At 40.8% G+C, this 16,908-nt stretch overlaps 1 protein-coding gene across 2 annotated transcripts in view; it reads right to left on the bottom strand.

Annotated features, from left to right (window-relative positions):
- Window positions 1–1,042: 1,042 nt before the first annotated feature.
- Window positions 1,043–16,908, bottom strand: part of galnt2 (UDP-N-acetyl-alpha-D-galactosamine:polypeptide N-acetylgalactosaminyltransferase 2) — a 32,578-nt gene continuing 16,712 nt past the window's right edge. The window contains exons 3-16 of one of the 2 annotated variants that reach the window (XM_088371574.1): window positions 13,145–13,298; window positions 11,907–12,005; window positions 11,744–11,811; window positions 10,857–10,922; window positions 10,558–10,679; window positions 8,438–8,525; window positions 8,115–8,202; window positions 7,916–8,019; window positions 7,243–7,369; window positions 4,804–4,896; window positions 3,782–3,865; window positions 3,464–3,617; window positions 2,512–2,631; window positions 1,043–2,303 (exon numbers count right to left, since the gene is read on the bottom strand). In XM_088371574.1, coding sequence (XP_088227700.1) covers window positions 2,148–2,303; window positions 2,512–2,631; window positions 3,464–3,617; window positions 3,782–3,865; window positions 4,804–4,896; window positions 7,243–7,369; window positions 7,916–8,019; window positions 8,115–8,202; window positions 8,438–8,525; window positions 10,558–10,679; window positions 10,857–10,922; window positions 11,744–11,811; window positions 11,907–12,005; window positions 13,145–13,298 — 1,523 coding nt within the window. In that variant the 3' untranslated portion in view covers window positions 1,043–2,147. The remainder of the gene's footprint in view (window positions 2,304–2,511; window positions 2,632–3,463; window positions 3,618–3,781; window positions 3,866–4,803; window positions 4,897–7,242; window positions 7,370–7,915; window positions 8,020–8,114; window positions 8,203–8,437; window positions 8,526–10,557; window positions 10,680–10,856; window positions 10,923–11,743; window positions 11,812–11,906; window positions 12,006–13,144; window positions 13,299–16,908) is intronic. The other variant, XM_088371575.1, reaches the window with a different exon arrangement.

Below are 16,908 nucleotides of genomic sequence, written 5' to 3'. Positions count from 1 at the left end.
GACCATGGCAACAGGGCTCTCTCTCTCTCCTCATAACCAAGTTCTGTATTTGCCCCGGCACTCACAGGTACTGGCAGTCCAGCGCAGAAACCTATCAAGTGTCAGGATAGGCTCTGCGAGCAGCTGCAGTGTCAGCCTGGTGGCTTCAACTTTAGTTTAAGACAAAGGAAAAGACACGGAGTATAAATGGCCCGGAACGGACAACAGACAAAAGCGCCATTTGAAAAAAGTCATATAAAAAAAAAAGGAAAGAAAGAAAGCAGGGGTGGAGAGGAAGCCAAAGAAATTAAATACATAGTATTAAAAAAAATCTTTTTGGTTTCATTATTTGTGAATGTAGATGTACTATTGCAGCTTTTGCAGATAATTGTTTAGGATACATCAGCATTGCTGTCTGAGGGCAACCATGTCAATTGACTTAATAGTTTTTAGATGACATTCAAAAGATTGTTCTCCTGCATGCACCCTAAAGTGTGGCACCATCTAACCAATGAGGTTAGCTAGAGCCCAACATTCCCATTTTTTGGGGCATGGCGTTTTTGCAAAAAAAAAAAAAAAAACACCTTTAACAATGCACTATTTCAATGCACAATTCATTTAAAAACATTAAACAGAAAACACAGTATTGCATTTACTTCTGGTGCTTAAGTTGTTATTTGTGTTCTTAATTTAATGCTTCGTGGTGCCATCGGACAGCAATAATATTTTATGTACCATAAACAACAGTTGGACAAAGGTTCTATTAACAGTCAGGCTAACTTAAACCATTAATTCTTTTTAATAACACTGAATTTGATTTGTAATAACTTCACCCAAAACTTTAGTCCCATGTAGAGTGGCAGTACTGCCACAAAGAGAATTTGAACAAGACCCAAATAATAATTCAACCTGTGTTCCTTCCACTTCATATTTATGCAGCTGCAGTTGTGGTTTAGTTTCCCCTGTGCCTGTGGGATACAATATATCAATTGGACAAACACATTTTACGAAGTGTGGCGCTTCAGGTCAGAGCTACCCTTGAGAAACTAATAAGAGTTGGTGGTGATAATACAAGTTGCACTATTTATTCCCATTGCCTCTTGGGAGAAACCGCGGCAACAGTAAATAACACAAACTCAGTCTGATGTGCTGGGCAAAATAAAATCACAATGCAAACAGACATTGTATAAAACAGGAGGCGCTCCCGAGGGAGTAGCCGAAGAGCAGCAAGAGTAAAGAAAATACATCAATCCTCTAGTGTTCATTGTCCTTGCAGTTTTTCCCCAATTTGCTTAAGAGAGAAAGTAAACAAAAAAGGCTGCTAAGAGCTTCGTGGTGTGTTGCTGCTTTAAAGACAAAAACGAATGATACTAAAGTGCAGCAGCCAGTGCTACAGCCTGAGGAGAGCAGATTTCCTCAACTCCATATTCTCTGAGAATTCCTCCAGAGCTTTGTTGCGTGTTGTGGGGAAATCTCCTCTTCAACTTTTGTGGGAGGAAAAAAAAGATTAGAAGAAAAAAAAAATTCCATCCACCTCATCTCTGCTGAACCTGTAAACCGAAGAGTTTCAATATACGGGGAAAAAAAAATATTCAATGTTGTTTTCCTCCAAATCAATAGTTCTGGCTCGGTTCGGAAAATCTTGTTTTTGTTTTCTAAAAAAAAAAAAGAAAAAAAAGCTCCTGCAAACCTCCACAAATGAACAGTAATTAAAATATTCCAAAGAAAATAATTACAAAATAAAAACACTCAAGTTGATTTCCACCAGCATTCAAGAAAACAAACGACTCGAAGAATCCACGTTATTTTGCCTCCCGAACCATCAATGAGAAAAACACTGAGGTATGTAGTAGTTGGATGGAAAGCCTTCACTTTTATCCCGCTCATCATCGTCATAACCCTCATCAGTGTCACCAGCACTGTTCCTCCCACTAAATACGGTCAGTTTCCTGTTTAAGGTCTACAAGGCCCTCCGCCAGTCTTATGTTGGAGGAGGGGGTGGAGTGGTGGTGTAGAAATGACCTCATACCCCTGAGGAGGAGTAAGATGGACCCATTCATCCATCATGTTTGTCTTTCTCCTCCAGTTGACATTTACTTCATCGTAAAGTTAGTTGGTGTGTAATGCTCTTAGCAGAGCGTGATGTCTAGTGGCGGCCATGTTGTCCCCTAGGATTGTAAATTCAGGGTGAACTTCCACTGCTGGCTCAGGTTGGGGCTGCACACCTCCACAGTGAGCCCACCCATGCGGGCACTGCGACTGTCAAGACACAGGTTACTGCCCACGTGACGAAGCTTCGAGTTGGACTCGATTTGCTCCCACTTCTGTTCATACAAAGCAGAGAAGGTGCAGGTTGTTCTTTAACTGAAGATGCAAAGGCTATCACATTATAATTTTACAGATGAGCCAAAAATGATTTGCTAAATGTCAAATTTAGTTCAACATAATTCCACAATGAATGATTCATTATGCCCGTCGGTAGAGGCTTTTATCTTTTTTGGTATGTGCTGGAACATTTTGGCGCCAGTATACCTGTCTGCTGTCATTGTCTCGACAGCCTTGGAGTTTGATGAGGGAGCCGGCCGTTCTTTCCACCACTGTCAGACACAAGTCCATGTGTTTGACTGATTTATCTTTCGTCAGGGCCCATTCCTTTCACCAAAAAAACAAAACACTCTTATTAATTGCTTATTTAATGACAGTCATAATCAACACTATGAGAAAATGACGCGTTCTCCTCCCACTTAAAATAATTGCTGCCATCGCCAACTCTAATTATGAATCCAAGGCATTGAAAACAGAATACCACGAAGGTTGAGTCAGTATTGCATTATGAAATTATTCCTCTAGCTCACGGGCAACATTAACAATTTTATGAGATCCACCTCAACGCAATACCTGTGTTAGAGAGTAACGATATTCATTTAATACGATTAAAAAGTGGAGGAAAAAGAAGGGCATTAATCGTCAGCATCTCACGTAGCCGCAGGCTACCGAATGAAATGTAAAAATCAAAATGCAATAAATAGGTCACAAGTGTGCAAAATGGTGCATATTTAAAGTTGATGAAATTTAAATGGGTTGATGACTGGGTGGTGGAGTGGATGTGTGGGAGCTCTTTAATTGGAGTGCTTGGCTCATATTACAGTAGATATCGTTTGCAGTACTGCAAAATTGCACTTCATGATACTGAGGGGGGTGACAAAATCCACTTCAATACCACTGCAAATTACAACCGATCATATTGATCATTTCTGACAGTGTCATTCAAAAATTGGGAATTGATTTCTGTACGGCAGTGCGGTAATGACAACGCTCAAAATACTGCATGCTAAAAAAAGCAAAACCAATAAATTAAGTTGACATTTATTTCAGAAAAGGGATGATCACTCACTCACTTCAAACACACCCTCCTTTCTCTCAGCGCCAGTGCTACCGTTTGACCCCCGGGTGACTCTAAATTATTAAGTTTAGACATGCTGACCTGCGTGTGTTGCCGTGGTAACGCTACCTGGTTTCCGCCAGCGTTGTGGCACTCGTAAACGCCCACCACGCCGTCGGCAAAATGTCCGAGCGTGTCGAGGCAGTTTCCTCCCTGCTGCAAGGCCCCGAATGCAATGTCTTGGTGGTCTGGGACACTATTCACACAAGCACAAATATTTAAATGTAGTTGAAGTAATGATATACAAATAAAGCGGAAGCACAAACCATGAACTGCGAGGTCGTGGGTGACTGATGTACAGTTATTAAATGCCGTAGGACACATTCATGCATACAAAATGAAATACAGTCATCATCTTACCGCAGCTCAGGGTAGACATTCTCCAGGTACCATTTAAAGGGCTTACAGGCTAAACGCTTCTTCATATCCAAACGACTCTGGATGCTGAGGGAGACAAGCAGAGAGGATGAGAGGCTTGTCACTCACGGTGCAAACGGATTCAATTATATAAGTGATGAGAAGGACGAGAGAGGCCCACGGCGTGACTGCAGCAGAGGAAACGAGCATAAAACGGGGGAGATATGACAACAATGTTCCGAAAATGTCACAAAATATTTCTCTCTGGAGGAGTTTTGCGCTGTAAATTTGCTGACCCACAAACGCAATCATAAGAATTGCCCCTAAACTTATTATGATTAGGAATGACCAGATTGAACATGGGGAGACAAAAAAAAAAAAAAAACATTGCAACTTCATGTGAGTTAATGTGAATGTTCTTAATCAGATCAAAATCAGATAAAGAACTTTTTTTGGGATACAAGTCAATAAAATGTAGCAAAGAGAAATGTTTTTAGAACAAATATTTGACAGTACAATTTTGGACTAAATTGGACATGGGATTTGACCGATAATTTACTTTTATACTAGAAAATTAAATACAGATTTAGGCGTCACAATGTACAAGTTATTAACGCACTGTCTCAGTTCTGATCTTGGTGACCCAAATTAATATAACGTACAAGCTAAGGCTGAAGTTTTTTTTTCTTCCAATCTCCCATGGTGGCAGTGTGACACTTTTGTGCTAGCGACACAATGTACAGTGTGTCTGTACAGTCACACACTGGAGTGACATTTCACTTGCACCATCAACTGGCAAAAATGGGCAATGTTGTTTAATTGCAGTAAGCTTGCACCTAAAAATCCATCCCCTATTTTCCTCAGGCTTTGAAATAAAATTAGCACACTTCCCAAGAGCAATTCAACTCTGCAGTCTTGTGATCTGTCGGCCGCCGCACAAATTGTGCAAAGGTAGTGGTGCTAATTAGTATTCCGCTTTAAAAAGGTTATGTGTGTCACATGACAAGAATGTGATGTGCTCTTACTTTCCATAGGGCACATTTCTTGCCGAGGGAACAGCAGCGTAGTAGAAGTTTTTGAACTCGTCCATCCACACTTCAGCAGCTCTCCTGGTGTTCCTGAGAAGGCGAGAAAGAACCAAAGAGGAAAAAGAAGATTAAAAACGTTGACTGATTGTTTTATGTATGCATCTTAACAGAACATCCAAGGGCAGCATTCCTCTGTTTGGACAGTCAAGTGGGGTCGTGTGTTTATTTCTCGAGTTACCGCTCTAGCGTAGGTTGCCAAGCAAAGCAAAGTGTTGACTCGCAGCCTGGAGCTCTTTTGCTATATTTACATTCTTTTCTAATGATGTCACAGACAGCTGTTAAACACTGAGTCAGCCGGATCCGCAGTAATGGCAGCAGAGCTACACTGTGGAAGATCCATATGGTCATTTAGTTTTACAGCCTATGCTACAAAATTCCAAGTCTGGCTTTCATCTCATGATATAACTGCTTACAGAAGGAATAATAAATAAACCGGCATTATTGGATATCCCCTTGTGTCGCCATTAGTTCTGATTAAAGACTTGTATACATAGCTATAGATTTTTGAAGGGCACTAAAGTAACACTGAGAGGCAAAATGTGCTTTGCATGGAAGTACAGTAGAATAAATTGCAACCATAGTCATAAACACAAAATTATTGCATTGCAAGCACATTATTAGACAGAATTTGTGATTGACAGATTGTGTTCATAATATGTCAGGGTATTTATCCAAATTTACCAACAGAAAGATTCCAAGTCACCCACCATCTGACACTTTTTTCGAGTACGGCCATAGTGAATGCAAGTCACTTAGGATTCTCTACGTCTGGAGGGGCCACACCAGATGCACTTTAATATTTAAACAGGAGTTCATTTGAGGATAACTTCATGCATGAAGTGATTTTTTTCGAAAGATGATATCCGAACACGCTCCTCCTAACGCATGTGCATCCGAGCAGAAGAGATGATGGAAACCGCATTTCTGGGCCAATGATTAGCCTCGTTGCAACATGCCAACACAATTTCGCTATATGAGTGCGACTGGAAGATTAAGCATACTGTCATCAGCTCGAGCCGTCTCGCGGCTTCCCTTTGGTGGCCACCAGCAGACATGAAGGGAGCGTCTGGCCTTTTCATCAATGTTAAGCAGCTGCCAGGCATATTGGGATGACTGAGCTACACCATACGCTCTGTCATTCTTCATAACTTCCATAACATGTTTGGTTTTTTTTGGCTTGTGGAGCTGCGGGATTTATCTAGTGATTAACACCAGTAGCTGAAAATATCAAGGCGTTAAAAATTAAGATGCTGCGCTTCAACCAAAGTGACCAAAATATACCTCTAAATGTAGCTCCAAAACTTCTTATTTCAACCCGCCTTATGCATGACATCAAGCAAAACAGCAGCATAATATGCAAACTGAATTCAGTGAGCCTCAAATGATTCATTATTTGCTTTTTCTCTGGCCTTTTGAGATCCATTTCATATGCAATCGTTTCCCGTCATGCATGGTGTCGCACAATTTAATTACTGCATGAGCCCTTGTACTTTCACAAGCGAGCGTCACTAGATTAACCTTAGGCGTGTGCTCTGCACTTTATTTGGATTTATTTTTCCACAACACTTACTCCAAAAGATTCAGCAGCCTCAACAGAAAAGCTGCATCTACAGCTATAGTTTGTTATTCTTCTCAGGCCAGCATGGACAACACAGGATAGTTGTGAGACAACGCAGGGCAACAGGAAGGTTAAACATGATCGGCCATGGTTTTCATTGATGCCCGGTGAGATGTTAAATTGCCAAAACATTTGCTTCGGGAGTCATGGTGCGGAAAGAAACCTAGTCGGCTGTGGTGAAATGGGGCGGAGACAACTAAACCTGACAGTCTGTAACAAAAAAAAAAATTGTGTTAAGACAACTTGCAGGGAGCGTGATGGGAAGCTTCTCACACTCACTGTCTAAAACTCCTTGAAAATCCCTTGTTTTTAAGAGAGCACCTTTCGCAGTGTGAATGTGAATAACCGCTCCAGTACAAGAGCGTGAATGACTAATGAATTAGTTGATCAGGGCAAAAAAATCAACAAACATATTGAATACCCTTTTGCACTGTAGCTGACTTTGAAGCAAACTGAACGGAAGATAAAAAGTCTCACTTTGCATAGTGTGCAACCCACTGACGCTGCCTTGGCTGCACAATTCATTGCACTCATCTAATGAGATGAGAAAATCTTAACGACTCTCTAATGTGGGTGGGTGAACATGTTACCGGTGAATATTAAGAGTATAATTGAATGTTGGTCTTCGGCAGCTAAACATTAACGACTAATAGTCACTCCCCGACACTACAATGTTGACTGCCTAAAAGGTCATAATGACGGTCATTAAAGTAAGACGCTGTAATTGGTAGTTGGAGCTCTGTGTGTGTGCGCGTCACCTTGCAAAGACAGTCCCGCTACCACCTGGGAAGGTATAAGGGTGTTGCTTCCTGAAAACGTGCCCGACTCGGCTGCATGGGATGATTTCCAGGCTTCCGCCGCACTGCCACACGCGAAATGAGATCTCTGAAAACACAGCACAGGCGGGCCCATAAACAAACATTGGAATATTGCTTGAGCTATCAGCGCCTCATAAATGTCTTCAGCGCTGCGGCAGTGTCAGGCTCCATCGCCGCCATTCTATTCATCTCAATAGGTGATCAAATAAATGTGTGAATTGGCAATCTCACTTCATTAAATTTCCCATCAAAGGAGAATGCGTCTGTCTGACAGCTGTGCGTTTGAGACAAATTCCCAACTTCATTTGAGAGAAATTAAAAGGGAGGAAGACTTGATGGCGATATGTTTCGGAATGAACTATAAAAGAGAATGTGAACCAAACAGTATAAAATCTTCCCCAGAGGCAAGGAAGCCTTAACAGCTGCGAATGAGGGACCGATCCCATAAAATATTTCCACATCACGTGTGGCCCAATACTTTTGTTTCCAAAGCATTTGTAAGAGAACTCAGTCCTAAAAAGCAGGCAAAAGGTTTTAACAAGCTTCATTAGTCTATTGACTTGAAGCTGCACTTAAACTGTCTAAGACTGACATTAGCATTAGCTGCACTCACCCAGATTTTCTCCTCCCCATACATCCATCATCATGTCATATTTCCCCAAAAGCTCAAAGTATTCCTTATCCATGACAAACAGGCCTCCTGCTATCATGGGAGTCCTGTATGGAGGAGGGGGGCAATCAAAGGAAAGAAATTATTTTCGTAGTTTGTCATCAGAATGTTATACTGAGAGTTTCTAAGTGTTCCGTCTTACTTTATGGGAGCGATCGGGTTGCCTTGTCTTGCTCGTCTCTGGTCCAACGTCATGTAATCCCATTTAAACACCAAATTCCAGTCGAAACCTACACACATATATTCATTAAGTTGCGATAAATTGAGTATAAAATACTTTGTCATCATTTTTTTAGCCTCCGAGTTCTTTTCGTTTCCTTCGTCAGCAGGATAAGTGAAGTGTGTGTTGAACAACATTTTGAGGTACCGTTAACGGCGCAACTGAAGTACACTCGACATCCAACGCATCAAATGTTTCCTCATTGAGGTCACGCTCACTCGCCCGTCTCTAATCGTGTACTCTACCTCCTTTGAGATCAGCCGAGGCTCCCACATACTGAAAGTTGTCCATGTTGATGACATCAATTATGGGAGAAACCACTCTGGTCTTATCCTGGGAAAAAGGGGAGAGAGAGGAAACAATTGCAACATTCTGGCTGTACTTCACAGACAATGATGGATGTCAATGATTATCAATACACCGTTAGGTACAAAGTCTTTCTTTGGTGAGTAGGTAACATTTTCCTTACCAATGCACGCCGCAGATAAACAAACATTGCACAATGGTTGCACAAGTGGACAGAGAACAATAGAAACGATGCCACGCGAGTCATTGTCAGTTGTGAGGAATTGAGTTGATGAATCGCGTGTTGAGAAAAATGGCGTACGACTTTGTTGCATAAGGCAGAGGCACACAGTTCATGCAATTACAATTTGTTTGTAGCCTTAAACTAAACATCATGAGCGAGACTACTTGTTACGTAATGTTTTCATGTTGTTAAAGGAAATAATTGAGGATATTCTGTGAAACTAGACTTAAGAAAGGGAATAAATCAGTAACTAAAGGGATGAAAAAAATCCTTTACGACTTGTAAGACAAAACAAGGCCTATCTAACATATACATTTTTCATATAATTGTTAAAACGTGAACATTTACTTCGGATGATTATTTAGCTCTATAATAAAACATTTTTGTAATGCCCTTTTCTTAATAACCTCCCTTCAAACAGCCAATTAATTTCTAATGAGGCTCAATTCACTTTTAGTTAAACCCATTTTCTATGCAAAATAATTTGCACAACACTACAAATCAACTATTAAAATAAATCACATACTGTAAACACGAAAAATTCTGAAGCGGTTTGCTCTACAGAATATGAGAGCGCAAACCTTATTGATGCCACGTGCTAGCTCAACATGACACTGACTGCCAGCCAGCCAGCTCGGTAGGTGCATGCATGACCTCTGACCTCTTTGAGAGAAGGACAGAAAAACAACCTTTCCGCCGATATAAATAAGCACACTATGTGATGAAGCAATTGGCAGTGCTATGATGCTGTGTATTTTTAAAATAGTGAGAGGCAGCAAGGAAACAAAAACACTTCCACCCTGAAATTATTCCAGTGTGTTGGTGACATTTTGAGAGCGTTTGGTGGCAGGGAGAGTGTTTTTTTTTCTTTCCTAAGAGTGGAGACGGGTGCCTGAAAGTAGGCCAAATGATACGATTTTGCACACATTCAACCAACAACAAAAAAGTGTATTATCACTTGAACACCACTTGCAAATGTCAAGTCTTTAAACGATATAAAAGCAAAGAAATCATTTTAGTTCATTGAGGGCAGGCTTCTTTTATAGTACATTTTTTTTAGTAGATATTCCAGGTGCTGTTGGCAACGATAGCCCCATACATTGACTGCATTCGTGCAAATCGACATCGGAGACTCCCCACTCTTTGCTTTTAAGCTACAATACTGTATGTATTGGTACCCGTGAAAATAATATTTATTATTGTTGTGGTCGTTTGGATTAGTAACAGAGAGAATGTTACTTCATCCTACTGAGAGTAGTTTGTGAAATCATAATACCAGTAGGAGAGGAATGAAAAACGAATAAGTGAGTTTTAAGTAATCCAAAAAGGAATGCATGGCACTCACAAGTAACCCACCAACCATCTTTTGTTTCCAAACAGAACAAGGACATTGCAAATGAAATTCTTAATAGGCTTCTGGATAACAATGAATTCATGAGGGGGAGAAAATTGGCATTACTACATTCAAAATTAGATCTCAAGTTGTGCTGCAAACACCAAATTGTAATATGAGCGAAATATTATTATGCTTTTTTGTTTGTTACCCCTGGTGGGATATGTTATGTGCAATGAATCCTTTTTTGATTGTCAGTTCAAACTAAGCATTATTATCTTGGATGGTGTTGCGGACTGACATTTAAAGAAAGGACCGTAAACATCTTCACACAATAATGGTGCAGCTTCAGGTGAAATTGGGGGCTCAGTAGCTTGCTTGAGGATACTTAGGACAAAGCCACTCCCTAGTGCTTCAATGGCTGACCAACCAGCAATTTCCTTTGCTCAAGTGTGAATTTCCTGTTGAGCACATGGTTGATATTCGAGTGTGTACGCACGTACCTCAGCTACTCTCTCCAGCAGCGGCTCAAGCCAGTGGTCATTACATTCACAGTGAGAGTCCAGGAAGGTGAGAACTGGCGCTGTGGCAGCATCTGCGCCACGAACCCTCGAGCGCATCAGTCCTGAAAGAAAACTTGGTTAAAAAGAACCACAGGCACAATACTTCTCCAGAACAGAACATCTCTATTCTGAGCCGTAGGTTGTCGCTCGATATCAAAGCGAGCGCAGCACCCAGAAGGTTGTTCTGAGATTTGGGGGGGGAGAAAAAAATGAAAACATTCTTCTCTTCCTCTAATTACCTTCTCTGCGGTCGTTTCTCAGCACGCGGACTTTCTCGATCTTGCCCAGCAGCGCTCCATCCTCCGCTGCAACAAATTTACAAAAGTTCTTTTATACACTGGAATCAGAAACGCTTGTGTTGTTTTGTAGGGATGGACATTTGGCAAAACATCCTTGACCAGTGATGGCAAAAATAAACCAATTCATCAACTGTTAAGTCTTTTAAATATTTGTTTCAATGTGATGTGCAAAGCTCGTGTCAGTGCATGTTTGAATCTCAATTTTGCATAGCTGTCATGTTGTTCTAGTTGTATTAATTGATAGATCATTAGTGCATCTTTACGTTGCAGCCAATTAGTGCACTCTACTAGAACTCCACACCCGAAATCATTAGTTCATCAAAGCTCATCACTAAAGATGACATATTATGGAAATTTGACTTTTTAATTACTTGTATACAAATGATGAAAGAATTAAAGTGTATCTATGATTTCTATTTTACATAATACCGCTTCCACACCAACTTTCTTCTGTCATTGATTGGCACGGCAGCTTGGCTTAGAAGAAGGGCTACCACTTTCAAGACCTGGCCATAATCCAACCATGGGTCAAAGCCAAAAAGTTGCGTGTTACAGCAGATTAGTTTTAGAACTCAGCATTAGCTACCGATAAGCCGCACACACGCTTGCAAAGATCCAAAACATGTCTTGAGTTGCTGTTTCCATGAGTGAAAATAAGACATTGCAGCTTTTACAATTGCATTTTTAGACTCTGAACTCAGCAAGTGGAAACTCTCGCTATGCCCCATGTCATCGTGGTAATGATTTCCATTCTAGGCACAGCCAGAATCAAATTATCAATGAATAATGTTCGGCCCATCTGTTGTGTGCATTCATGCAATACTTACGATTGTCACTGTAGTCATCAACCAAGACGATCTCTTTGATCAAGTGAGCAGGACTTTTCTTCAATACGCTGAAGCGAGAATGAGAAAGAGAGGAGGACTGAATTTGGATCCCAGTATGCTCATGCGGAACTCTAAAAAAAAAAAAAGCATTCATGTAGGCTACCTGACAACGGTGCGCAGCAGAGCGGAGCGGGCTTCATTGTGAAAAGTGATGACCACACTCGAAGCTGGCAGGTCCGACTTCCATTGCTTATGTCTGCAACTACACACACAAATGCGCACAATGAGACAACAAACAAACGGTCACAAACATTTGAGTACAAATTTCAGGATTCTGTGTTGAAAATAGTAACAAGTTCTTTTGCTGAGGGCACCCTGTCATATGTTTTCTCAACGTCGAAAGCGGTTGCACGCTAGGCAGACTGACAAATCACAGTAAAATCAATATGAGATCCATGCGGGCTCTTTTAGTAGAATAATGGCTTCACGTTCGGTCAGCGCGTCACTGAAGCATGACCACGGACAAAGCACTCTTAATGTTTGTGCGTAAGGCAGGGACTCAAAGTGCTCAAATAAAACCCTTCTGATGAATAGACATCATAGAGCAAACATAGAGAGCACATAGTGTTTGTTTAATGAGCTATAAACGCAAGATCAGCATCACCGGGAAAATATTATCAAATGAAGTACAATGGGATGGTGAAGCAATAAAACAGATGCTAATCCTCTTGCGCTAATGAAACAACTTCAAGGAGGGGTTTTGCCTCCAGTGTTACAACAGCAGGACTGTGAAGAAAAAAAAAAAGATGTATTTAAAGAGCACAACTCACATCTGTCTGTAGAGCAAATTGAAGCAAAGCCAGGAAACGAGAAAACCTCAGCCAAGGCAGAATAATGACAGGTAATGAGCGGTCACTAACCGATTGACGCACAATATAATACACACAGTGGCATGTGTGGTTTCCTATTGCTTTAAAAGACTTCTAAAGTGCCCCCTCATTTAATTTATACAACTCAACTGAGTAAAAAGTTGAAATCTTTGAGAAGGGAAGTCAAAATGAACAACGGAAATGCGGCTGCAAAAGTGTGCACCCCCCCACATAAATGGGATTTGGTTGTGTTCGGTATAGATTAGTTTGAGTCAAACTCATTTGGCACACGCCGCTGATTAAACCAATAAAGTTTGTCTGCTCCACAAGTTTTTGGGATTTTTTTTTCCCCTTGCTTTTACAAGTGGACATTGTACAGTTTGGACTTTGCAACTACTTCCTGGTGTCATTTAACAATAGAAGGCGTTTCCATCAGATCTTATCAAACAGGCATGCACAAGACTTGGACACTGTAGGTACACAGGAAAACGTTGTATGTTTGTGTGCACGTTTGCCATGTGACAATACATACTGGTCATGTCTGGTATCTGGCACAGCTCTGTCCATACGGAGCTTATCGCTTTCCACCTGGTTGAATTTGTTTCTGGCGTACGGGTCCTGACCTGGTCGGACCACGGTGGCTCCAACATATAGATCCTGGTCGAAATCCTGCCAGCGGACCTTACCTAGACACAGACAGATGTAAATAATAAGTAGCTGCTTTATTGCTACTCTATAGGGTGCGTTGACAAGGTCGGTTTACAGCTCATTTGTTCAGATGTAGGCAGGAGGCATAATAACTGGCATAGTGATTATTGAAAATTCTGGCAGGCAATTGTGTGGAATTATTGTTGAGTAATTGCCTGGATGTAAATGAGGTGCACAACTCAGCAGCAACCAGTTCAGGGATTGTTGCTCAGTCTCAACTAGTGGGTGGCCTGAAGAACAACTTGGCAACAGCAAATTATTAACATACAGTCGAAACAGGAGTTCTACGTATTTTAAGATTAGTTGTAAAGAAAAAAGCAGTGTCGGTATGTCGGACTTTTAAAGTCAGAGTTAAATACTTCAGAGCAAAACGTATGTCTGATGAATTTAACATTTCTAAATCATTAAAGCCTTCGAAGATTGCGAACCTACACCAATGTGTCTCGGCTAGATTATACATCAGTTGGAATTTAAAATGCAAGCGGCAGGGTTGATGTAAGAACACTTCACGGCTGTCTAGGAAAAAAAAGCTGCTGAGCTTCCCTGAAATATTTTGTCCTTATAAACAGAATGGCAAAAAAAAAAAAAAGCTAAAACACTGGCAACTAAAGTGAGTTGAGAAACCTGCAAACAATCGAAAGGACGTTGCCTGGGTTACAGAGAAAAAGGGTTTTATTTCTCAGTTAATCACAACCACTGAGACACCCTCTAATGAGACCACAGCTAATTAGCAGAACGACACTGCAATGGTAATGACTTGTGTTAAGCGTATGGCAGTGTGAGATTATACTATCTGTCAGCCGAGGTGAGTGTGTGCCGTGACAGGCGGCAGACAAAGCGAGAAGGGAATGCTGACGAGGATAGTGGGCGACAACCGAAACTTGTGCATGTGTCTAACTTGACAGTGTGTGTGTGTGTGTGTGTCTCGCATGTTAACTAGATGCAGCTCACAGCGATCAGCCTCCGAGTGGAAAGCGACGTGTTGGAGACGTGGCGGCAGGATGTCCTTGCTGATATCGGGGCTCCAAGGCAGCCGTTAGTTAATGTTCCGTCTCATTTTGTTTCCCAAATAATTTGAATTTCTTTCATCTTTAATTAAGTCTACCTGGGGTTAATGTCTTAATTGTGTCCTATGTGCTAAAAATGTATATTCACTAGTGGACTGAAATAATGATGATCTCATTTAAATTCAACCACGAAACATTATGCCGCCTCAAAATTTTGACATTTTTTATTGAGACAAGACTGAAAATAGCTAAGTTAGATGCATTAAAAAAAAAAAAGAGCACAGATTAAGAAGTGGAAGGTTTGCACTGGTGACATGTTGTGAAAAATGGTATTGAAGATCCCTAACAGTGACTTTTATGTTCCTTCTCTTTGTTTATTGTTTGTCAACATCCTGCTTAGACTGCCACGTGCAAACACTAGCCAGATCAGGTTTTACCATTTCAAAGTAAATAAAGGCAGACTGAACTGAATTGTACAAGAAGTCATGAGTCTACAGAGCCTCTCTTTCAAGGCTGACACACTCCATTAGATGTCCACAGCCTCGGCCACAGGATATCTCATTCATGTGATATCAATTAAAATAAACTCCCTGCGGCCATCTTTTCGAGAGCACCCCCCTATGGAAGTGGCTTGTGGTTTGCACGTTTGGGTTTTTTTCCACTGGTGAATAATGGACAGATTGAGCAGTCTGCACATCTTTCCCTTGGCCTCTTGCTCACTGAGCTCTTTCCACTCTTAGCCTCTTCTGAGTGTCTGTTTGTGTTGGCTGCAGTATTTTCTGGAAATCCCACGATGCTCTGGTGTTGTCATACTGATGGTGCAGAGCAGACAGGACTCCCCCGTGTTGCTGTTCCAAAAGGCATCCAGTGGAACTTCACCAACCCACTAAATTCATGCTATCTCAGCACCACTGTGGCTTTAGATTCACTCCCTGATAAGAATACCAATAACCTCGATTTGTTTAATTGTGTGTGAATAAAAAAACAAATTGCAACAATACCAGCTCAATAATCACAAATTCCAAATAATTGTTCAAATATGTGTTGACTCAAAAACAGCAACATGAAGAATTCTTTGGGGGGGATTGTTTGTTTATAGAGGTGATTGATTCATGGTGGAGAAATACTGAACATATTCAACGAGCAGTGATGACAATCATTTCTGGTTTTCTACTTTAGGCAATTTCTAGTGAATTGAGAAATCCATGAGGAATCAATAAAAGGCAGACTGGTACTGCTTAAAAAGCAGCAGGGGGTTGCATTTTCACAGATTTGCTTAAAAGCTGTTTGTTGTCCTAATGTTCAATTTATATTCGCTTATTTCAACACAAAATGTATTAAGTGCCACCCTTTTGATTTTTAAAAAGGGTAACGCAGTTACCAAGACCACCTATGTATGCTTATTGTTCTCCATGCTTTTAAAATATATATTTTTTAAATGACTAACACATTCTTACTCTGTCCACTCTTTAATTGTCCTAAAAAATATTATGGGGAAAATAAGCGAGAGTGTTTATTATGCTAGACTGCCATGGTGATGAATAAAGCCACTCTGAAGTTAAAAAAGCCCCCCCACTTAAATTAAAATCCATTTCCAGTCACGAATCAATCAGATGCGTGCGCTCAACTTTTTGTGGGTCACATGGGAGGGAGGGGCAACGGTTCCGGGCAAGAACTACATGACAAGTTGCTCAGCTATGACTTTTTAAATCTTCTTTGCTTTTGTGTTGTTTCTGGAAACGGTGGGTGGAGATGCATAGTTGGGTTCGCAGTCACACTGCAATGGAATTTCAACCGTTAGACTGCCGAGTGCATTGAATTGGCTTTTCTGTTACATGTATGAAGGTCAAAGGGGCTGGGAAACCTGTAACACTGATCAAGAACTCGGAATGTTTGAGCACATTGTAGCAGGAGGAAATGATCTGGTTTGTGAGAACGCTCTAGGTAGTACATACACGTTTAGACAGCTGGATTACATCTGTCTTCCAGGTTCTGTTGTAAAACTACAACTATCCCCCCCCAGCCTGCTTTTACTACTAAATCAAATAAAACTACATGCCAGCCAAGTTGCTAAATCCATGTACCACAACCTCTTTCGGGAGTAAAGGGAAAGAACTTTTTGGAAATTGCGTGAGTGATTTTTTTTATTGCTTTAATCACTCATATTGTATGGAATCCTTTGTTATGGCATAAATTCTACAAATTATCTTGGAAATAGCTCTGTCATCCATCACCATGAAACTTTTGACCACATGGATAAATTTAGGGTCCTCCCCCCCTGAGGTTACCACACACAAAGTTAGCTGGATAAACTTGCTGCATGTCAAAGGATGTCACTCTTTATTTAGATTTATTTAGAGACAGCAGCAGGACACTTTCTGACGCTTGTACAAACTGTACAACGTGTTTCAAAATCCTAAAAAAATATATTTGGAGTCTGGACAAAATGAAAGGCAAATTTCCAGTGCCTTAGTATTTTTTTTTACGATTGTTAATATTAAATGTTATCTGTGCCATTAATCAACTTAGAATCATAGCAACTTTTGGAAATCTGCTTTGATACTGATGCAATAAAATTAAA

This window comes from Syngnathus floridae, chromosome 3 (genome assembly GCF_059516105.1).
Source record: "Syngnathus floridae isolate MCC-2025c chromosome 3, RoL_Sflo_1.0, whole genome shotgun sequence".
Lineage (NCBI taxonomy): Eukaryota > Metazoa > Chordata > Actinopteri > Syngnathiformes > Syngnathidae > Syngnathus > Syngnathus floridae.
The sequence above is the reverse complement of the archived record's forward strand: the minus strand, read 5'-3'. Positions and strand labels throughout refer to the sequence as shown.